Genomic DNA, 24,927 nt, shown 5'->3' on the forward strand with positions numbered 1-24,927 from the left:
TGGGACGTGTGGGGTGGGGGAGAGGAGGGAGGGCGTGGACTGTAGAATGGGCGGGGCTCATGACGCACCCACAGACATGAACCCAGCTTTATATATATATGCTCGCTGCGCTCGCCTCACCAAGCGTCGTTACTGAGGAACAGGCTTATTTTAGCTGAAGATAATGAATGTACCTGAGTTGATGTGTTGTCATGATTTACACCAATCATAATACAAACAATTATTTTGCACAAATGTATTTGCTGTGTTTGTGATATTACATTTTTATAGGCAATTTAGGTTGAAGATTTAGGTTGAATGTTTTTTTTTTTCAATAAAGAACCCCTCAGCACACACATAGGGGAGGGGTAGGTGCAGACTGGAAGTTTGGGACGATTACACCTCACCACCATGTAATTCAAAACACCTCACCACCACGTAATTCAAAACGCCGCACCACCACGTAATTCAAAACACCTCACCACCACGTAATTCTAAATACCTCACCATCACGTGATTTAAAAACGCCGCACCACCACGTAATTCTAAATACCTCACCATCACGTGATTTAAAAACACCTCACCACCATGTCATTTAAAAACACCTCACCACCACATAATTAAAATACCTCACCACCACATAATTAAAATACCTCACCACCACATAATTAAAATACCTCACCCCCACGTGATTCAAAACCACCACCACGTTATTAAAAACACTTCACAACCACGGAAACAAAAGTTTGAGGGAGTAGTTCAGTGACAACACAGACACTGCCCAGATATGTAGATATGTAGATAAATGACTGTACCTGAGTTGCTGTTTTGTCATGGTTTAAACCAATCATAATTCAAACAATTATTTTGACACATGTATTTGTAATATACGTGATATCACATTTTATAAACAATTGAAGTTGAAAAAAAAAATTTCCCCAAAAAAATTCCAAAAATAAATCAAAAATTGGAATTTTTTTTCCAAATAAATACCCTTAGGACATACCGACGGGAGAGATATGTGCATACCAGAAGTTTGGTACGATTTCACAAAAGTTTGAGGGAGTAGTTCAGTGACAAGACAACACAACACAGGACAGGACAGACACTGCACTGATATATATATTTTTTTTTTTTCCGATAAGATGTACAACAAGAATGTGAGTACATTGATAACGTTTGTACAATGAGAATGTGAGCACGTCTGTAAAGAATGTACTATAAAAAACACAGAAAACAAGTCCTGCTGAGGGTCTGCAATCTCCGATTGCTCGTTTTCATTTACATTGCCAAAGGTAATCTCTTACAAGAGGAGAGGGAATATAATAAAGACATGCCCTTTCTTCGTCCTTTTCTGGAATATATTATATTGGTGTAAAATGTTTAATTTTGCAAAATGAATCTGAAGATGTCATTCATGTATTCCAAGGCATTTACATACACTATAATACAGAGAGGTTATTGTACCAACCAGACAGATAATCACTGTATACGGTATTCCAAAGTGAGACATTACATGTGAAAGCCCACGAAATGTGTTAATTTTGTGTCAGAGGCTTCCTGTACATGTCTCAAAATGTTCCATTTTGCCCTCATAGCCAGAATAGCAGTTTAAAAAATTTTTTTTTAACAGGGCCTCAGACTCATGGAGGAGCTATAACATAAAACACACACACACACACACACACACACACACACACACACACACACACACACACACACACACACACACACACACACTTTCATGCCCGAATGCCGAAAACACATGTATAAGCACAAACAAATATATGAGACAATACCAGATGACTTCAGAAAAACACAGCAACAGACTTGACTTTAGCAAGTGAAGTAACTTCAGGGGCACTCTTGTTATCAGAAATACCATCTTTATGATATTTCTCTTCTCTCTGCACTCAGTGGGGGTAATTAAAGATAACTTTTTTCCTCCCAATCAATGTCATGAGCCTCAAGCAATTGGAAGCAGCACGTACCATTCTTAAAGCCCTTGGTTTTACTCTGCCAGGGTTGGAATTGAACTGCGAACCTCCCATCAAAATGATGCTATCCGCCTCAGAATGCTTTGTGCACATGTGTTTACACTTCTAGCAACAGCAGCCATCAGGGCACGATAAATTACATCATGCTTGCAAGATAAGGATTGTTCACTCAAATGGCTCAGAAAACTTCAAAAATAATTCAAAAATACTTGGAAAAGTACCAGGGAGAAAAGGGAAGTGCCTCTGCACAATTAAATAGTTGGAGAACTTTCTCACCTCACCGAGAGTACGGAGATCTTGCAACTGCCCATACTGCAGATTCCTGACTGTATAGACCAGTGCAAGGCCTGATTAACTGGGGATGGGCACATGCCACCCAAACCTTGACGATCGTTGCCAATGAGTGGACTTTGTACCTTGTGGAGGTGCCTCCTGTGAACATGGCAGGCTTGGTTATTTATTTAATGGATGTCCATAATTGGAAAGACGATGCAGTGCAGCATTACCCACAAAGTAATGGATACCAACTCTTCAAGAAAGGACATCTTGATACACAAAGCTAGTGCAAGCTTTATTTATGTGAGAGCCAGATGTACCAGGCAGACTTGCCTGAGGGAAACACCGTATCTCGTTTGGGTGCTTCTTAACAGCGATGGGAGGATCATATCTGGTGCTTGTGAATTCACAGGCCAAGTTTTAAATCAACTTTTAAAATCTTTATATTTACTGCTAATCATATCATTGGGGGAGGGGGGGGGGCAGAGGGGCTGGGTGTGGTGATGGGAGGGAGGGATTATGGGAGGGGGAGGGTATTGTGATCTATGGTGACTGTTATGTATGTATAGGTATATATATATTGTTACGTTTGTGGGGGTAGGCATGGAATACCTTAGGAAAGTTAGAATCGTGTAGGTTTAGAATGCTCTGTATGCCGTGAAGAATCTTGATGTAGTAAGTCGGTCGTCTGTCCGGGTAAGAGCATTTGCATGTCGCCATAAGGGGTATGGCTTTGTGCTAATTAATTCTAGGGCTGAAAGATTAATTCCCCAATGTGTAACTTGCCCCCTGTGATCTTCCCTCCATCTTTATTTCAATTAAAAGCCCGCTAAACAACAACAGCGAAGTAATGGACTCATTTGCTCACAGCGCCGCCAGGGCCGACAGAAACAGCATTTGCCAATCGGCAAGTAAACCCCAACGTCATCCGAACATTCCCGAACAGAGATTATACTCCGCCCCCCGACGACTCATGATGGGGAGGCCATGCCTCGACCTTCGTCATTGGGCGTCAAGCAAAGTCGTGAAGCCCCACCCTGAAGATGATGATTGGTCATGGCAATGGACTGATGTAATGGGATGTCGGTGATTGGACAGAGTGTGATGTCAGCGGTGGAACTTCGAGAGCTGAAGGAAAAATATGCCCTCTCACCATCTTGGACTCTTTCTGATCCTGGGATTAATAGCGGACGGTCGTGTTTGCCGCTCTCTCTCTTGTCCTGAGTTTGGTTGTGGGCGGTCGCATCAATCTTCCTCTTTTTGTCTTGGTCGCGCTGGCAAACGGCTGCATCTTAAGCCGTGTCCATTCGTGAAGCTTTGTATAGTGGAGGGAGGAGGAAGAGGAAGACGTCTCACCCTTGCTAATAGTCTTGCCTCGGTCACGCAAGCAAACTGTTGTGGTTTTGGCCTCGTGTGTGCCTGTGGAGGCGTTCCGAAGCTTTGGTGGAACTTTTGCAATCATGAGGAGGAGAAATGAGGCAGCGGTATGCGGAACTCTTGGCGCGTCGGTCGGAAGGAGACGAGCGGGAAAGGACCGGCCACACGAAATCCCTTCACGTTTGTGGTGACAGAGAGGAGCTTCGCGCCATCTTTCCTGCACGCAGCTTCGGGCCACTTCGTGCTGCCTACTTCATTCAACGGCCTCGCTTGAACAACAACACTAAGTGGCGGCACTATAAACACCATTTTATTTTCATTATCTTTTCCCATGTCTGTATTTTGTGTCAGAGTGGAGGGTCCCTCATTTAGGATTTCGTTTTTTACATCACCGTTCATGTTTATTTGCATTTATCTTCATTAAATCGTTTATTGTTGAATTTTATCCTGTTTATCTTGTCTTGTTTCTTTGTTTGTGGATCGAGGAATACAACCCCATGTCGGCTGTCCATCCTAAGTAAGACTTCGGTCCCTGCCCCACGCGTGCCAGAAATAATCCTGCCAAGTTCGGGCATACGCCTCGGAGTCAAAGCACGTTTCGGTTATCCGTCACCCAGGGGTCTTAACCCCCGGGACGCGACTATATATGTACGTATGTATGTATGCATGCATGCATGCATGCATGCATACATATATATTATATATATATATATATATATATATATATATATATATATATATATATATATATATATATATATAGTTGTGGCCAAAAATATTGGCACCCTTGCAATTTTTTCATATAACTCACAATTTTATCGAAAAATAAGTTGAAATAGACACAAGTATTTGGTCTCCACAATTCTTTATTTCACTGTGAATATTACAGAATGTTTGTTTTTGATTCAGAACTTAATATGTCCTTTTAAATCAGAGAATAAAAAGAAATGGCATTGACAAAATTATTAACACCCTAGACTTAATATTTGGTATCACAGCCTTTGGACAAAATAACTGCAGTCAAGCGCTTCCTATAGCCATGAATGAGCTTCCTACACCTCTGTACTGGCAGTTTGGCGCATTCTTCTTGTGCAAACTGCTCCAGTTCTCCCAGATTTGAAGGGTGCCTTCTCCAAACTGCTGTTTTCAGATCTCTCCACAGGTGTTCAATGGGATTTAGATCTGATCTCATTGCTGGCCACTTCAGAACATTCAAGCGTTTTGTCTCAAACCATTCCTGGGTGCTTTTTGAAGTGTGTTTGGGGTCATTGTCCTGCTGCAAGACCCATGACCTTTGACGGAGACCCAACTTTCTGACACTGGGTTGAACATTGCGCTCCAAAATACCTTGGTAATCTCCTGATTTCATGATGCCATGCACACATTCAAGGCACCCAGTGCCAGAGGCAATACAACAACCCCAAAATATCACTGAACCTCCTCCATGTTTGACTGTAGGGAAGGTGTTCTTTTCGTTGAAAGCTTCATTTTGTTTTGTGTAAACATAGAGATGATATGCTTTACAAACAAGCTCTAATTTGGTCTCATCTGTCCATAGGACATTATCCCAGAAGGATTTTCGCTTTTTCAGGTGTGTTTTGGGTCTGTCTCTCAGCAGTGGGGTCCTTCTGGGTCTCCTACCAAAGAACCCCCTTTCATTGAGTTGGCAACGGATGGTGCAAGTTGAAATTGTCGTACCTTGTTGCTGAAAGTCAGCTTGAATCTGTTTGGCAGTTGACCGACGTACTTTCTCCACCATTCAAACAATACTTCGCTGCAATCTTGAATCAAGTTTTTTCTTGCGGACCCATCCAGGGAGGTTGGCTACGGTGCCATGGGTCTGAAACTTCCTGATAACATTGCGAACAGTGGACACAGGAACATCAAGGTCTCTGGAGATGGACTTGTAGCCTTGAGATTGTACATGCTCGGCTACAATATTGTGTCTGACCTCCTCAGACAATTCTCTGGTTTTATTTCTTTTCTCCATGCTCATTGCGGTACACACAGTGACACACAACAGCAGAATGACTCCTTTTCTCTTTTCAAACTGGTTGGATGAGTGAATTTTATATTGCAGGCACCTGCAACTCAACACAGGTGAGTTCAATTCCAAAGTAAAGGCGCATCCACCTGCTTGAAATCTAATTATTTATATCAACTTCTAAAAGGTGCCAATAATATTGTCCGGGCCATTTTAGGATTTCTTTGTGGAATGAGCTATGTGTGGAATGAGAAATTTCTTAAAGCTTTTTTCTTTTGTTCCACTGCAAACCAAAGAAATACATTTGTGGATATCAAAATATTTTTTTATTTCAACAATTTTCTGGAAGTAATGGTGCATTATCTGAAAAACGTGCACTGGTGCTAATATTTTTGGCCACAACTGTGTGTGTGTGTGTATATATATATATATATATATATATATATATATATATATATATATATATATATATACTAGCAGAAGTACCCAGCATTGTCGGGCGGGGGAGGGGAGGGAAGGGGGAAGGGGAGGGGAGGGGAACAGGCGGGAGGGGAGAGGGAGGGGGGAGGGGGGAGGGGAGGGCAGAAAGGAAGGGGTAGGGGGGAAAGGGAGGAGCATGGCGGAAAGGGGAGGGGGATGGGGAAGGGGTAGAAAGGAAGGGGTAGGGGGGAAAGGGAGGGGCATGGGGGAAAGGGAGGGGAGAGGAGGGGAAAGGGGAGTGGGGAAGGGGAGAGGGTAGGGTGGAGGGAGTGGGAAGGGTAGGGGGAGGGGGAGGGGAACGGGGGGAGGGGAGGAGAGGGGAGGAGAGGGGGGAGGGGAGAGGTGAGGGGAGGTGGGAGGGGAGGGATTGGAGGGTGGGGGGAGGGAGGAGGGGGAGGGGGGTGGGGAAGGGGTAGGACAGAAAGGAAGGGTTAGGGGGGAAAGGGAGGAGCATGGGGGGAGGGGGATGGGGAAGGGGTAGGGCAGAAAGGAAGGGGTAGGGGGGAAAGGGAGGGGCATGGGGGAAAGGGAGGGGGAGGGGAGGGGGAGAGGAGGGGAAAGGGGAGGGGGGAAGGGGAGAGGGGAGGGGCAAGGGGAGGGGGAAAGGGAGGGGGAGTGGGAGGGAGGGGGGAGGGGAGGAGGGGGAGGGATGGGAGGGGGGGAGGAGGGGGAGGGATGGGAGGGGGAGAGGAGTGGGAGGGTGGGGGAGAGGGAGGTGGGGAGGGGGAGAGGAGTGGGAGGGTGGGGGGAGGGGGAGAGGAGTGGGAGGATGGGAGGGAGGAGGGGGAGGGGGAGGGCGGTGGGGGAGTGGGAGGGGAGGGGGAGTGGGAGGGGAGGGGGGGTGGGGAAGGGGTAGGACAGAAAGGAAGGGGTAGGGGGGAAAGGGAGGAGCATGGGGGAAAGGGGGGGGAGGGGGATGGGGAAGGGGTAGGGCAGAAAGGAAGGGGTAGGGGGGAAAGGGAGGGGCATGGTGGAGGGGGAGGGGGGAAGGGGAGAGGGTAGGGTGGAGGGGGAAGGGTAGGGGGAGGGGGAGGGGAGGGAGGGGGAGGAGGGAAGGGGAGGGGAGGGATATAGATGGTTACTGGCAATTGATCACATCCAGAAATGATGTAATCCACACAATTTATGTACTTTACATAACGTTAATAGGAATACATGGCCGTGTAGATGGGAAATACAGTTTGTTTGAAATAAATCACAAATATCAGATGAAAGTGAAAAAAAACCTATGTGGTGTGAATGGCAATGTTCCTCGCTGAAATGTGAAAAAACTGAATTACGTGCGAACGCATAACTGTGAGATTATGGCGGCAAAGTTGGAACATCACGTGATCCTAGCAGAAGTACCCGGCATTGCCGGGTGGGGGAGGGGAGACCCGTACATTCGCCCTCTCGACTCAAGCTCGTATTCGATTCGTATTCGAAATCGAAAGGGGAAATCCTTCGCATTCGAATTCGTAAACACGAAATATGAATTAAAATTTAATTCATATCGCACAAAATCGACACAAAACACGGTCGCATAAAGGTGAAAAAACGCAATGGCTTTTCGCCCTGAATTACGTGCAAACGTGTGACGTGTGACGGGATGGAACATCACGTGATTGCTCTGAGCGAATAAGCGAGCTGCTCGCACTGGCTGAGATTAGCGGGTACTTCGCTGAAATGCGCTGAGGTAAATATGAATAAAAAATATGGATCTCGTCAAATATGGTCTCAGCCATGTTCGTCCCAGGCTCAATGGCCATGTCTATGCCAAATATCAAGCACGTGAGCCTCTCCGTTTCGGAGTCTATCGGTAACATTACACACACACAAACTGTGTTTTATATATATATATATATATAATGTATATATACACATACACACAAAAGCACATACACACACATTTAAATATTGTTTGGTTCCAGGGTCACAAGAGCATTCATTGTGCCATGTTTTTGTTTCTATTTTTTGCTAAAGGAAAGCATCCGTCAGTGTGTGTGCAAGTCTCCTGCCCACAAAATCCTCAGTCGCAAAGCCCTCTAGTGCAGATGTGCAAGATACTCAACATATAACCCAGGCCCAGGAACTTATTGGGGGAGGAGTGGGTATGAATTTTGCCCCACCTTTCTCAGCAACAGCTTTCTGTCCCACTCTCATCTCTATTGCAAGCATTATTGTGTCTCTCAGATGCACCTTCAACGGGTGTCTTGTCTGCGAGCATTCGTTGTGGACGGTTTAGATCCCAAGGTGTCCTTTGCGAAGAATAGGCGAGCTATCGCTAACACCATGGCCAAATTCCAAATTTCTGGCCTAACCAGCAGAGGGCATTGCATCAGTGTGTTGAGTGTGTCTTGTGTTGCATATAAACAAATAATGTCTAAATAGCTCGACCAAATGTGCCACACAAAAGGATGATGATAGGCTTGTTGAGAGCAGCTTGTCAACCTGCTTTCACCTTTTCTCCTCCCTCTATCTCTCCGTCCTAGGGAAGTCCTACCCCCGAACCCTTCAACAGGCCTCGTTGCTTCTGCGCCGTAGCTCGGTGTGCCGCCGTCGCTATGGAAGCCGCTTTACAAGACGCATGGTGTGTGCTGGGGGCAGCACCGGGGTGGACACATGCAGCGGAGACAGTGGAGGACCTCTGGTTTGTCCACGGCAAGACGGACGTTGGGTCGTTCAAGGAGTAACCGCTTGGGGTCATGGCTGTGGAGATTCCAGTTCTCCAGGCGTATACACACGTGTCGCTTCGTATTTGGGCTGGATTCGCAGGGTGGTGGGTATGCAGTGATTGTTGTGTGTCAACTGACTGGTTGGGGTAATACGTGGTGTCAGCTGACTGGTTGGGGTAATACGTGGTGTCAGCTGACTGGTTGGGGTAATACGTGGTGTCAGCTGACTGGTTGGGGTAATACGTGGTGTCAGCTGACTGGTTGGGGTAATACGTGGTGTCAGCCGATTGGTTGGGGTAATACGTGGTGTCAGCTGACTGGTTGGGGTAATACGTGGTGTCAGCCGACTGGTTGGGGTAATACCTGGTGTCAGCCGACTGGTTGGGGTAATACGTGGTGTCAGCTGACTGGTTGGGGTAATACGTGGTGTCAGCCGACTGGTTGGGGTAATACGTGGTGTCAACTGACTGGTTGGGGTAATACGTGGTGTCAGCCGACTGGTTGGGGTAATACGTGGTGTCAGCTGACTGGTTGGGGTAATACATGGTGTCAGCTGACTGGTTGGGGTAATACGTGGTGTCAGCCGACTGTAAAGGCCTTTTATGGCTGGACATGAAAATTGGGAGTTGAATGAAGACCTGAATCAATTTGGTTGTTCTGATATGAGATTCCATTTAATTGAGGTTACAAATATGTGAGGTCAAATTAGGATTGGATGAATCAGAGAGTGGTGTGAAACTTCCAAGTTAAAATTGTATTATGTGACGTGAAATAGATTCGAGAAGGAAAAAGGTGAGTCAGAAGTTCAAATTGGAGATAATAGTCTGAAATGTAATAAGGTGAACATGGAGGAAAACCAGAGAGGTGAGAAGTGTAAAATTCGGTGAGATGACGTGTTATGAACTCGAATTGAATGATGTGGTTTTGAAATTGAATTAGGTGATGTAGTGTGAAAAATGAATCGGGTAACGACGTGTAAAAATTGAACTCGTGGATGTGCTGTGAAATTGAATGAGGCATCGAGCTGGATTTCTTTTTTTTATTACCTGGACAGGTATTTTGGTGTCGATTGCATTACGATGGCGTGCATCTTCACAGGAGCAAACTGGGAGGGAAATTTGATGTAGCACATGTGATTGAATGTGCACAGCGCATGTTGGGTCTGTTGAGTTGCTATTGCCACGCGAACTTTTAATACATTTTTGAGTTTTGAAAAAACGTAAATGTTAGGCTGTATTTTTGACAAGTTTATAATGCGATATATCCTGGAGGGAAATAACGCTGTGTCAACTCCATTGTTATAACTGCAGGCCACGGGAATACTTTCGAAAATGTCGCTTAATGTTGGTTTTGTTGTCAAGTTTGAATATATTTTTTGCTCATCTCCATCTCAGAGACTTGAAAGCTGAGTAGCAATTTTGTTTTATTGTTGGTAACTCTGTGGTCAGCTGCATTGATTAGGAAAAATATTGCTCGAAAAATAGCGAACCAGAAGAAGTAGAAATCCGAACCAGAAGTATGGAATATCATGGAAATTATCCCCAAAACGGAGGGGTCTTATGGAAATTTGCCACGAAGCACAAATATGCAAGCCTGCATTTAAACAGCAATCTCGGACATGCGTTTCAGACTTGAGATTAAAGCTTCAGCAGTCATACATTAGCTGAGAATACAGTACATGGATAACTTCCACCAAATCGTTGATGATGGAACAATTTGTAACACATGAAGGGTATTTTGAGAAAATTCCTCATTTTCATAACTCAATGTGTTATCAGTGACATTCGACTGGATTTACCAACTAATAGGAATTTAAATGGAAGATAAAGAACCTGGGAGGATGAACCTTCAACCATGACCAAATTAATAAATACACATTTACTTTTATTCACTAAACTCATATATAATATTACTTTCTGTGCTTTGGAAGATGGGGGGGAGGGGGGGGGGGGAAATGGAGGTAAGGAAGCGAAGAGGAGGAGGTTACACAAAAATACAATTCTTACAATTCTAACAGTATATCAACTTAAATTCACTCACTGGGAGGAGGGGTGTAAAGTGGAGATGAGAACAGTGGGGAAAATACAGACACCACCACCAGGGTGTTTAACACACACACACACACACACACACACACACACACACACACACACACACACACACACACACACACACACACACACACACACACACACACACACAATATCATACAAAATGTCTCTTATTTTTATTAATACTATTTGACACTGTTTTGTATCTTTTTTGGGGGGGTGGGGGGCATTCACCTTTCGACGAGACCCTTTCACAGATATCACCATCATGACATGTACAACAAGAACGGCACTCAGTCGAGAGCATACCTCCGCCTGGTTGGCCATATCACTTAAAGGTGAAGAATCACTTAAAAAATTATACTAGCCGGATCTGGATCCGGATCTTCACCAAAATTGAAGCTATTCTTCCTTGTCACACACATATGTCCAACAAGTTTCATCCAAATCCATCCATACCTTTTTGAGATATCCTGCTATCTATAGTTTTTGGCCCTATCACTCAACGGTGAAGAATCACTTTTAAAATTCTGGTAGCCGGATCCGAATCCGGATCTTCAACAAAATCTAATAACTTCGTCCTCGTCACATAAGCTGCATCTCTGCCAAATTTTATCCGAATCCGTCCACAACTTTTTGAGAAATTTTGTTCACAGACAAACAGACAGGGGTGAAAACATAACCTCCATCCACCTTTGGTGGCCGAGGTAATAAAACATTTGTTGCATTCAGATCTTCGCCAAAATCGAATTGATTTGTTCTTGTCACACACCCAAGCAGTTCACCAGGTTTTGTCCGAATCCGTCCACAACTTTTTGTGATATCCTGCTATATATTGGTTTTTCCCGATCTCTCAATGGTGAAAAATCACTTAAAAATTCTCGCATACGGATCCGGATCTTCAGCAAAATCTAATCATTTCGTTCATGTCACATACCCAACCTCTCCACCAAATTTCGTCTGAATCTGTCCACAACCTTTTGAGATATCCTGTTCACAGATAGACAGACAAACAGACAGGGGTGAAAACATAACCTCCATCCACCTTTTGTGGCAGAGGTAACTCGAGAGTACACCTTACCCCACACAGTGTTGAAGCATATAATTCAAAATAAAATAATGATTTTAAGGGCCGGAGGATTTTGCCGGATTAAGGATTTTAAAACAATGATTCCAGAGATTTAACACTGTTGATGCAGTCTTAAACACCACCTTATATAACAGGTCCATGTATTGCTAATCAGAAGGGTTTTGGAAGCGATAAGCAGGTGATTTGTGTTTTACAGTGTTCAAGTATATAATTAAATTGAAATAAATTGTAAAGGTCATATAAAAAAATTAATTCCAAAAGTTTACCGGCATTGACACAGTGGCTTTAACACCACCTTATTTAATACGTTACATTAGATATCTTTGCCTGTTGTTTGTGTTCTTTGTGACGTCCCTAAAAACAGTGTGTTTCTATTTGGAATAATTTTCAATTTTGTTTGATTGCCAGACAGGCAGACAGAGTAAAAAAACACCTCGCTGCTGTGTGCGCAGATGCGATCAGGACGAATGCAAAGCCAAAGTACTGGAAAACAACAGGTTCGTTTTCTGATTCATGTTCAAAATATAAGATGAAATTTTGATCCTCGATCATAAACTGACGTTTTTGGATGGACGGACAGATGGTCGGGTGGACAGACAGGAATTAACTAATTACTTAACCCCGCTTTTCACTTCACGTGCAGGGGCTAATCATCTATTCATCCCTCAGCTACTAACCATTCCTGCCAATGTCCATGTATCCCTCTATCCCCACTGCTTCGAGGTACATATGTAACTCAAATTTAAACCTATCCACTGTTTATGTTCAGGGTTAGGGAAGGGAAAAAGGTAGACAATAAAAGGACTTTTTTGTACTTTAAATTGATGCTCATGGAAGAGCTGGAACATGGAACAGAACATACCAGAACAGAAATAACATAATGGAAAGGGAGTGGGGGGGATACAACTATAGAATGGTGGAATGACACAACAAAGGGACACATGGAGGAAGAATAGGCAAGGGGAACGGAAGTAGAGCACAGAGAATGAACAAGCTCGATTATATATATATATATATATATATATATAAATATATATATAAATATATATATATATATACAGTATATATACAGTATATATATATATATATATATATATATATATATATATATATATATATATATATATATATATATATATATATATATTAGGGTGGTGCTCAAAATAATTAAAAAAAATTTTTTACTGGGACATGGCTTTATGTTGTTCCTTTTGCTCCAAAATGAAAAGACACCAAATATGAAAGCAATCTGATTTTATTTAGGGGTGCCACATCAGCCTTCAAACTAAAGGTGTCTACAAAACTTTTCTATATATGGATCGAAAGCAAAACCAGGAGTTTGTTTTATGAAAATCCACCCTCCACTCACTTTCTTTGTATTCTAGCAAACACAAGTTACAATAGCTGCACAAATAGCACTATATTGCTATGAAAACTCAAATTCAATGATAACAATCCAAATGTTCAGTTCATAAAATGAAGAGACACCATATCACATAATATAAAAAAACCCAAATATAATGAGAAATGTAACTCCTATTTCTGGGCCTGTTTCACCACTGTTGCCTTCTTGGCATCGGGGTACATCTTCCTGTGAGCAGCAACAACTTGGAGCAGAGCTTGCTTTTGCTCTTCATCCTTTGTAAGGAGCTTATTGTAGTCTTGTATCAATGCGACACCCCTTTCTGCCCTGTCGTTCACCACGACTAAGCCACTGGCGGCTTTCTTTGCTTCCTGAAAGCTGGTTTCTTGCTCCCATGAACCAGGATCCTTATCCATCCAATCAGTTGGGGGTCCCTAGGATGCTGAAGAAATGCTTGGTGTGTTTTGTTATGAGGCCAGCGATTGACAGGGCGGTTCCTCGTTTGATAGCTGGTCTCTTTGGAGAGGGGTTTTCACCGTCATTTTTCAATGCTTCAATCATATTGATCTTGCTTTCTTTGTCAATTCTGGTGTCAAAGAATGCAAATGCCACAAGTACTGGGCTCATGTACCACGTGTGGTGGCCAAGTGCCTTCAAGGCTGCCTGAGCCATCTTCTGATTGATTTGTTCAAACTGCGACTTCAGGAGTGACAATGTTGATAGGCCTTCTTTTCTTGGGACGAGATATCCCACCATCAGATGATGAAGAACCAGCCTGTGCCGTGGTCTCAGAGTCAGAGTCTGAGTCTGTGACTTCCATAGCAGTAGCACCCTTCATGACCATTTCCTGTCTCTTATTTTCCTTCTCTGCCTTAGTCTTCTCCTTTTCTTCCCTTTCTTTCTTTCGCTTCGTTTTTGCTTCCAACACAGTGTCTACAGATCCCATTGAAGCCTTCCTCTCTGAGAATTGATCGTGAAGAAACTTCCTGTCCTCGGGGTTGGTGATTATGGCCTCCGAATCTGCATGCCTAAGATCAAACGTCTTCTCCAAGGAGGCCTTGAAGGATGCTTCCTTTTTCTCTTGGGTCGCACCACCCCGCTTTGCACCTTTTTGGAGGCTCCTCCATTCTTCATATAGCCTCTCCAAACGATGGATGCAGTGCTGCTTCGTCGTTGTAGGTAGGTGAGCTTTTTCCCAGAACTTCACAACCTCTTCAATGGTGAGGGTTGCACTCTCCCGGGCAGTGCGATTCTCCTTCTTCAGGTGATGGAAAAACAGGACAAGAGATTGATGCACAGTCGGGAGCTTGGCACCTTTGATGGCATCTCCAGAAGTGGACCCAATGAGATACACATTATCCTGAGCCCGAGTTTTCAATGAAACACTGGTACTAGCACATGCCATATCTGCAAAATACGCAAGAATGTGGGTAAAATCCTGTTAATTCTTACTCCACAGGGTCACTCTCTACAAAAGAGCCACAGTCAATAAGTTAGGCCTACATATTACACACTAAAAAAGCGTACCCCTGACCCCGGGAACCTGTACAAAACATGCATGAAAATTGCCCAGATAGTGATCATAGGAAGTCTCAAAACTGTATGTATAATATATTGTATATAACTATCTATCTATAATTTCATTAATCTCTGTGTGTATGTGTGTATGTGTGTTTGTATGTGTGTTTGTATGTGTGTTTGTATGTGTGTATGTTTGTCTGTGACCGCTGTTTCTCGACAACTACCGGTCCGATATACTTGAAACTTGCCAGGTATATTGCTGGGGACCCGAGGATGTGCCTTTTCAAGGTTTGAAATTAATCGGACAAGTAGTTACCGAGCTATGGCGATTTCTTTACCAAACACCGCAAGCCGTTCGCTTTGGACCAAACCATTTCATGTAAATAGAGGGGGGGGTTCTGTGGTCGTTGCGAATGGACCAAACCATTCATGTAAATAGAGGGGGGGGGTTCTGTGGTCGTTACTGCCACGTGGTTTCAAAGTTTTTTTTTTGTTGTTGTTGTTTGCACGCATGTTTTTTTGCACCCACGTACGGGCACGCCCTAGGATGTTTACACACACACACCCCTACACAAATTTTTTTTTTTTTTTTTTTTTGGCAAGGAACGGGCACCCACGTACGGGCACGTCCTAGCTTATATATAGTACGGGCATGCCCTAGTATATATAATGTATAATGTGTATTTATGTATATTTATTATTTAATGTATATTTTATGTATAAATTTAATGTATATTTAATTATAATGTATATATATTGTATAACTATATATTTATTTATTATATTTAAATTTTAATATATTATATTTATTTTTAATATATTATTTAATGTATTATATTTGTCTATATTTGTATAATTGTCTATCGTATAATTGTAAAAAAATGTATAATATAATATATATTATTATTATTTAATGTATATTTACTATATATTTATTTTTAATATTATATTTAATGTATATATATAGTTATGTATTTATTTTGTGTATATACAACCCAAAAAATGGGAATTCCTATTTTTGCATGGGGGAAAATTCATCACTGATGTGGCACCCCAAAATATTATTGGATTCCATTCAAATTTGGTGTGGTTTCCTTTGACACCAAAAGGAACAAAAATAGACCATGTCCCGGAGAAAATCGGCATTTTGATTTTTTGAAGCCCACCCTAATTATATATATATATATATATAAATAAATAAATAAATATACAGGGTGAGTCAAAAGTAGCGCCCGATTTCTGTTTATACACAGTCACGTGAAAAAGTAAGTGCACCCCATGTAAAGTTTTGACTTTTTCAACATATTTCAACATACAGCTATTTGATCTTCATTTCAACAATATTGACAGATAAAGGTGATATAATATAACAAATATCATGAAATATTTACATTTTGTAGTCCATTGTATAATTTAAATAAACATAAATGAAAATTTCGCATGTGGAAAAAGTAAGTACACCCCTACATTTATCACTACATAAGTACAACCTTACATTTATCACTACTTCAAATACCTAAAATTAGAATCAGGTGCACCAGATCAGGTGCAAATGATGAGAACATCGTTAGAGAGGATCTTGGAGGAACCTGTCTTATTTAAACCTCAGACATTTAGTTTGTTTTGCTCTTTATTGTTGAAGTGCGTGGCGTCACCATGCCTAGATCAAAAGAGCTCTCTGAGGCCTTCAGAAAGAAAGTTATAGATGCCTACGAGTCTGGGAAGGGATTTAAAAAGATCTCCAAACAATTTGAAATCAATCATTCGACTGTCCGGAAGATCATCTACAAGTGGAGAAGATTTCAAACAACTGCCAGCTTGTTCAGGCCAGGCCGCCCCAGCACGTTCAGCCCGAGAGCAGACCGCAAGATGCTGAAAGAAGTCTCGAAGAACCCCAGAATGTCATCACAGGACCTACAGGTAGCTCTTGCCATTGTTGATGTCAAAATGCACGAGTCTACCATTAGAACGAGGCTGCACAAATTTGATCTACATGGGAGGTGTGCCAGGGGGAAACCTTTGCTGTCCAGAAAGAACATCAGGGCAAGACTAATGTTTGCCAATGAACACCGAAGCAAAGACCAGCACTTCTGGAACAATGTGCTCTGGACAGATGAGTCAAAGGTAGAGCTATTTGGCCACAGAACCAGAAGACATGTTTGGCAAAAACCAAAGACAGCATTTGACCACAAGAACCGGATACCAACTGTAAAGCATGGTGGTGGAAATATTATGGTTTGGGGCAGCTTTGCTGCATCAGTGCCTGGGCAGCTCACCATCATAGAATCCACTCTGAATTCTTCATTGTACCAGAGGGTGCTTGAGGATAATGTGAGGCCATCTGTCGGAAAGTTGAAGCTCAACCGAAGTGGACCTTGCAACATGACAATGACCCTAAACATACCAGTAAATCCACCAAGGAATGGCTGAAAAGAAAGAAATGGAGGGTTCTGGAATGGCCAAGTCAAAGCCCGGATCTAAATCCCATCGAGATGTTGTGGGGGGATTTGAAACGAGCTGTGCATGCAAGAAACCCCTCAAACATCGCACAGCTGAAAGAATTCTGCATGGAGGAGTGGGCAAAAATCTCTCCCAGTCGATGTCAGAGACTGGTAGACAGTTATAAGAAACGCCTACTTGTGGTTGTTTGAATGAAGCTTGAGGTCTGTCAATATTGTTGAAATGAAGATCAAATAGCTGTATGTTGAAATATGTTGAAAAAGTCAATACTTTACATGGGGTGTACTTACTTTTTCACATGACTATATATATATATATATATATATATATATATATATATATATATATATATATATATATATATATATATATATATATATATATATATATATATATATATATATATATATATACAGTGGAACCTTGACTTACGAGTGCCCCAACTTACGAGTTTTTCGAGATACGAGCCGTCGCTCGGGCGGTTTATTGCTTTGAGATGCGAGCCGAGATCCGAGTTACGAGCTTTCGCCACCCGGTCACGTGGTTATCTTGCCGTGCACGTACAGTATCTCTGTCGTATAGCGCTGCATTTTTGTTTTCGCATTTTGGTTATTTCGAGTTTACGCCGCCAGGTGGGTTCTGGTCACGTGGTTATCTTGCCGTGCAAGTACAGTACGTATCTCTGTCGTATAGCGCTGCATTTTTGTTTTCGCATTTTGGTTATTTCGAGTTTACGCCGCCAGGTGGGTTCTGGTCACGTGGTTATCTTGCCGTGCAAGTACAGTACGTATCTCTGTCGTATAGCGCTGCATTTTTGTTTTCGCATTTTGGTTATTTCGGAAAATTTCTTAGTTTTAACCATGGGGCCTAAGAAAGTGAGTGGCAAGTGCAGTGCTGAGAAGAAGAAGAGGATGATGTGCTTGGATATAAAACACGCAATCGTCGAAAAACATGAGCGAGGTGTCGAGGAGGACGTATATAACGGCAGAGGAGAAGAGCATGCCAGGCCACAACTTGTGGATATAAAACACGCAATCGTCGTGTTTTATATAAAACTTGTGCTTGGATATAAAACACGCAATCGTCGAAAAACATGAGCGAGGTGCCGAGGAGGACGTATATAACGGCAGAGGAGAAGAGCATGCCAGGCCACAACTTGTGGATATAAAACACGCAATCGTCGTGTTTTATATAAAACTTGTGCTTGGATATAAAACACGCAATCGTCGAAAAACATGAGCGAGGTGCCGAGGAGGACGTATATAACGGCAGAGGAGAAGAGCATGCCAGGCCACAACTTGTTCAGAATGCCGGCGATAGCTCGCCTTCTCTTTGTGGAAAACACGGTACTGAGAAGAAGAAGAGGATGATGTGCTTGGATATAAAACACGCCATCGTCGAAAAACATGAGCGAGGTGTCGAGGAGGACGTATATAACGGCAGAGGAGAAGAGCATGCCAGGCCACAACTTGTGGATATAAAACACGCAATCGTCGTGTTTTATATAAAACTTGTGCTTGGATATAAAACACGCAATCGTCGAAAAACATGAGCGAGGTGCCGAGGAGGACGTATATAACGGCAGAGGAGAAGAGCATGCCAGGCCACAACTTGTTCAGAGTGCCGGCGATAGCTCGCCTTCTCTTTGTGGAAAACACGGTGAGATCCTTAACATCCAACAACTAATGGGACGCAAACGGGGCGCCCAGTTTAGCGGTACACACATTGATGAATCACCCTGCCTGTGATTCACCCATGACAGGTTATAGCTGGGTCGGGATTCAAACCCAGGCTGGACAGTTTAGACTTTAGAGTCAAGTGTGCGTACCTCCAGTCCAGGCCATCCTGCCAACTTGTATGCTGCATACAGGTGAAATATAAAGCGCGAGATATTTTTATATATACTGTATATTTAAAAAAAAATTGGTGTGGTTTTTGGCGGGCTGGAACGGATTCATAGCATTTCAATGCATTTCAATGGGGAAATTTGATTTGAGATACGAGCAATTTGAGTTACGAGCTCGGTCACAGAACGAATTAAACTCGTAAGTCAAGGTTCCACTGTATATATATATATATATATATATATATATATATACACACTAGCAGAAGTACCTCGCATTGCCGGGAGGGGAGGGGAACGGGGGGGAGGGGGAGGGGGGAAGGGAAAGGGGAGGGGGCTTGTCGATGGTGAAAAGTACCTTCATCGGCTTCATGGAGTCTCCGATCAGCGATTTTCCTTGCTCGGGAGGTCGAACGTGACAAATTTCTTTTCTTCGGTGCCATTGCCTTTATCACAGTCAGTCTTCCAGTCACTCACTTGTAGACAAATTCAAAATACCAAATTCAAAATACTCGTAGACAAAATACCACGTTTACACGTGGTAAGAAACGACGCAAACGCACGATTGCAACTCTGCGTCGTGTCGTGGGCGTGGCCAACGTGGCCAACGTGGCCTCATGCTCCCAGGTGATTGGCTAACTCGAGCTTGAGAGAGCCATAATGCGCTACGTTATGGCAAAAAATATGGATCTTAAGATGAAAGGGAAAAAAACCTATGTGGTGTGAATGGCAATGTTCGTCGCTGAAATGTGAAAAAAGGCAATTGCTTTTCGCTCTGAAATACATGCGAACGTGTAACTGAGTTAATGGCGGCAACGTGATCGCTCTGAGCGAATCAGCGCGCTGCTCTGCGACCGGTCAGATTCCGTGCATAATATTCCTCGCTGAAATGCGCTGAGGTAAAAATATGGTTTAAAAATATTATGAAATAAATTTTTATTTCGGCCATGTTCTTACCAGGCTCAATGGCCATGTCTGTGCCAAATATCAAGTACGTGAGCCTCTCCGTTTAGGAGTCTATCGGTAACATTACACACACACACACACACACACAAACTGTGTTTTATATATATATTTCTGTCAGTTGATTGTTTGTTTGCCATTTGTATTACAGTGTACAAGAAGGTAGAAATAAATGATTTCATTAAATGATTCCAGGTAAATTTCTGCAGTGACAGATCCCTCAAAGAAAAAGCGTCCATTTATCCCTAATGGAGATATAGGCTGCCCAAACTGTCACGCCAGGTAAATTTACCTCCTTCTCAACTGTCACTCTTGAGTTTTCCGCAGCCCAGTAGACACAATTGTGTCTGTTAATTGTGCCGTTAAGCTTAAAACATGCCTCATCTGACCACCAGATGTTGTCTAGCATTGTGTCCTCTTCGTCAAGTTTAGCTAAGAACTCTTCGCAAAATTGAAGACGGCGGTCGTCATCTCCATTATGAAGGGCATGCAGTAAGCGTGGAATGTAAGGTTTCCAGTTTTTCTCGTGAAGGATACGGATAACACTTGATTGGCTCACTTCAAACTCTGCAGATAAACGGCGAGTTGACTTTTGCGGACTTTGTTCCAGTCCCCTGATGGCTTCTTCAGCCTTAGCGACATTCGTTGCCGTTTTCGGACGACCGGACTTCTTTGCAGTGGCTACCGACCCTGTTGCTTCAAATTTTTCGACAATCAATCGTATGTTTCCTCCATGGGGTGGGTTAATATCGAATTCCTGTGCATTTCTACATTTGTAGTAATGTTTCACGGCCACAATGCGCTGATTCATTGAAAGGTAATTCATGGTTCAATTTGGTGTAAATTCAGTAACTTTCCAAACTCTCAGCAATAACCTGCATAACAAAAACAAAAATAAATAAACGAAGAAAATTAATAATCTGCAAGACAATTATTAACAACATGACATCTCAGAAAGAATCTGAGAGCCAAAAAAACAGAAATCGGGCGCGGGCGCTATTTTTGATTCACCCTGTATATACAGACTTGGCATTTAATATGGAATTTTTTTTTTGTGGGGGTGAACTTACTTTTCAAGATGACTTAGAACCAAAAGTTCATTGGAATTATGTTGAAATTATTCTAGATTTTGTTAATGTGACCTTTAAAGGAAACAAAAACCACATTTGACATTTCGAAGCAAATAAATTGATCCTTGAAAGTGATGTAAACTGATATCGAACTCAATTCATGGACAGTACTGTGTTAAACTTCTGTGCGTTTTCCAGAAGTATCTCTTTATTTTGCACATTAGCCAAAAAATTTTTTAACAAAAACAAAAGTTAAATTACGACTGGGATTACGGCCAGTAAAATTACAATTCAGTACTTCGTGTAACCCCCACGAGCATTCAGGAGAGCACATACACGTTGAGGTATGCTGTTCACGGGATTTGCCAAGGTTTGGACAGGAATCGCTTGCCATGCAGTTACAATAGCCTGCTGCAATTCACGCACAGAGGCAGGCTGCTGGTCCAAGTTGTCGATTTGACGCGTTAATTCTGCCCACAAGTTCTCTATCGGATTCATATCCGGGGACATGGCAGGCCACTCCATATGCTCTACACCACGGTCAGCAAGAAAGTGTTGGATCATGCGAGCACGATGAGGCCGTGTATTGTCATCTTGGAAGACAAAGTTTCCTCGAAAGGCTGCACGAACAAATGGAAGCAATGTTTCTTCCAGAATGGCCCTGTGCTTGAACTGGTTCAGGTTTCCATTCAGAACAACCAGGTCAGTTTTGCCCCCTGCATGAAAAGCAGCCCAAACGGTCACCCCACCACCTCCAGCTTGGACTCTTAGCACTATACAATCTTCGTTGTAGGCTTCATGCACTTGTCTGTGCAGACGCGGCCATCTTGACGATAGACCAGAAATCTAGACTCGTCACTGAAGATCACGTTATTCCAGTGTCCTGGCTGCCATTGACGGTGCTCTCTGGCCCACTGCAATCAGCGCTGGCGGTGTTGTCTGTTCAGACGTGGCTTTCTCAGGGGACGCCTGGCACGATAGCGTGCTTGAACCAGTCGTTGGTTGACTAGCCTTCTGGATACAGGCACATTTGTCAGTTGCTGCCACACAGCCCTAAGCCGATTAGCTGACCTGGTATGGCCATTGCGGACTAACCGGTGCAGCTGGCGATCATCCCTCCTTGTGGTTCTGCGGGGACGTCCTGTCCTCGGTATTGGAGTAGGGACACCCCTCTGAGCATTTCGTTTCAGGATATTTGACACCTGACCTTGAGTGATGCCATACTGCCAAGCAATAGCATGCTGTTTCATGCCAGAATTTCGAAAAGCCACCACTAAATGACAAACAGCATTGTCGAGTTGACGGACCAACTCCAGGGGAAGCGGCAATAACTTTTGTAGACGTGCAGCAGTTGTTTTCCACTAATACAGAACGCAACAACCCTTATATACCCGATTGTGAAGGCAATCGTCAAATGTACCTGTCCGTACATTTTGTCACGCCACCTGTGATATAATCATGTTATTGACTTCTTGCTGCGATAGACAATCAGTGACATGGTTCTTTTAACAAAGAAATCACCGAAGCGTAAAAGAAACTCACCAGATTGATATACCGAGTTCAAAAAGCAAACCCAAGTCAAGAAAAAAAAAAATTCCATATTAAATGCCAAGTCTGTATGTATATGTATATCTGGAGAAGATTAACCTGGAAAGGAAGGGGTGTGCATGGAAAGTGTTCATGAGTTTAGTAAAGATCATGATACAGGTGTATGGGGGGTGGTGGTTGATCTGGGAAGGTGATGAACAACCAACTTAAAGTTCTGCAAGAAAGGTTGAGATTGAACAGATTGGGGAAGCAAACAGCTTCGGTGAACCTGGATTTTGGGAGTTTCACCAGAAGAGGGTTACTGGCAGACCACATTTTCCCTGCAGAAACCTTAGACCATGGAAACGGCAGAGGGTGAAAGACCAGAAAGGAGACGGTAGAAGACAGAGGCCTCCAACCTGTCTTGAATGCGAGAGCAACAGCCCAGAAATTCACCTTCATCGTTGGAGATTCCAATGATTTTGAGGTTGGTGACCATGGCGTCAGGAAATGCAAGGTTCTTGTCAGGGCTGCTAGGCAAAACAGAAGAGCAGTATTCCAACTTGGATGTGTGGTTTGTCCAAGGGAGAAACCCAAAATTTTGAGGGATGCAACTTCAAGTGGTTTGTTAAGGAAGTAGATGAGAAGGTTCACCAGATGGTCCTTTTCTTGAGAGACAGAGTTAGAATTTGAGGTTTGTCGGGGTTAAAAGTCGTATTCCAACTGTTTGATTAGCTCCTGATTCTATCAGGGTTTGCAGAGAGGGAAGAGGCTGCTGAATGCCTATCTGATGGATCCCCAACATGATTAATAGTAAAATGTTTTTAAAAGTTGATTTTAAGCTTACCCGATGCAACCACAAGCCCCAGCCATGTCCTTCCCCAGTGTTCAGAAGCACCCAAACCAAATACGTTGTCTGCCTAGTAAGTCTGGCTCTTACGTGTACAGTGCCTATAGGAAGTTACACCCCCTTTCAAAATTTTCACCTTTTCTTGCCTTATAGCCTGGAATTAACTTGCATTAAATCAGGCTTTTTCCACCATTATTTACACTTCGTAACTCTCAACTTCCAAATGAAAAACAAATTCGACAAATTTCAGAAAATTAATTAAAACAAGTCAGGAGACGACGATGGTTCACGAGCGAGCGGTATTCAATGACGAAGGACGGACTATAACCGAAACAGGCCCAGACTGGGGGGTCGGGGGCCCACGTGGCAGGTGTCGGCCCCCGACATGCGGTGTGCATGCCTATTTACAAAGGGCCCCAATGCGCTACGTGCGCAGGCCTTTAAGAGCCAGCTGACCATAATTGTGTGTGGTGCTGGCCTGGAAATGTCAAAACGAAGGTTACTGACCTTGAAATGAGATAGAAAATAATGTATAATCAGTTACGAGGTTAGTTAGCTACACAATACCGAAAATTCGGTTCCATTCCGACAACTTCGAAAATTTGACCTTTGTGACCTTCAAAGGTCAAAGATCGAAGATTCTGAAATTTGTTGGAAAGCTTGTATTTCATGATGTATGTGATAATATAAGATCATGTACGACATTTCACCCTATCAGGAAGCGAACAATGTAATAAAACCATCAAAAATCGACTTTTCTAAATTTCGTGACCTTGTGACCTTGACCTTGGGGCGAAAATGAAAAATCGAGCTCCATGGGGCTAGACACATGACATTGGCCTAACCAAATACCGAAACTCCTGTCAGATTCCACCAACTCCCTCGGAGAAGATGTAGCTCGAACTCGATTACCCCCTAAAAAGACATCTTTTTCGGACGTGGCTCCGCCCACAATGGGAGCAATACGCCCACTCCAGGCAGGACACAACTAGATCATGATATCAACCTCCCACCCAAGTTTCATCAATATCAGATGATATCGGGTAGTTATGCTGCAGACACACACACACACACACACACACACACACACACACACACACACACACACACACCCATGACGAATATAGTGGTCACTCTGTTTGATAACTCGTGAACCACAAAAAACACAAAACCAGAATATCTTGGTTGGATAAGTGTCTACCTTCCTGAGTTAATACTTGGTGGAAACATCTTTGACAGCAATTACAGTTGTAAGTCTGTTGGGATAGGTCTCCACCAACTTTGCACACCTTGATTGGGCAATATTTGCCCATTCTTCTGGACAAAACTGTTCAAGCTCAGTCAAGTTGTGTGGGAGCATTGATGGACAGCAATCTTCAAGTCATGCCACAGATTTTCTGTTGGATTTAGGTTGGGGCTCTGACCTGGCCACTCAAGGACAT

General features: G+C 43.1%; 2 protein-coding genes across 3 annotated transcripts in view; both read left to right on the forward strand.

The window, feature by feature from the left end:
* Positions 1-24,927, forward strand: part of LOC137425449 (neurotrypsin-like) — a 105,037-nt gene that overhangs the window by 72,101 nt on the left and 8,009 nt on the right. Inside the window, exon 10 of one of the 2 annotated variants that reach the window (XM_068113908.2) lies at positions 8,565-8,851. In XM_068113908.2, the coding sequence (XP_067970009.2) occupies positions 8,565-8,851 (287 nt within the window). Of the gene's footprint in view, positions 1-8,564; positions 10,136-24,927 lie in introns of those variants that run through there. The other variant, XM_068113907.2, reaches the window with a different exon arrangement.
* ZSWIM8 (zinc finger SWIM-type containing 8) overlaps positions 11,054-24,927 on the forward strand; it is a 391,013-nt gene continuing 377,139 nt past the window's right edge. Inside the window, exons 1-2 of the mRNA XM_078776669.1 lie at positions 11,054-11,136; positions 12,341-12,385. Of these exons, the coding sequence (XP_078632795.1) occupies positions 11,067-11,136; positions 12,341-12,385 (115 nt within the window). The 5' untranslated portion in view covers positions 11,054-11,066. The remainder of the gene's footprint in view (positions 11,137-12,340; positions 12,386-24,927) is intronic.

This window comes from Myxine glutinosa, chromosome 4, assembly GCF_964187855.1.
Source record: "Myxine glutinosa chromosome 4, kmMyxGlut1.1, whole genome shotgun sequence".
NCBI lineage: Eukaryota > Metazoa > Chordata > Myxini > Myxiniformes > Myxinidae > Myxine > Myxine glutinosa.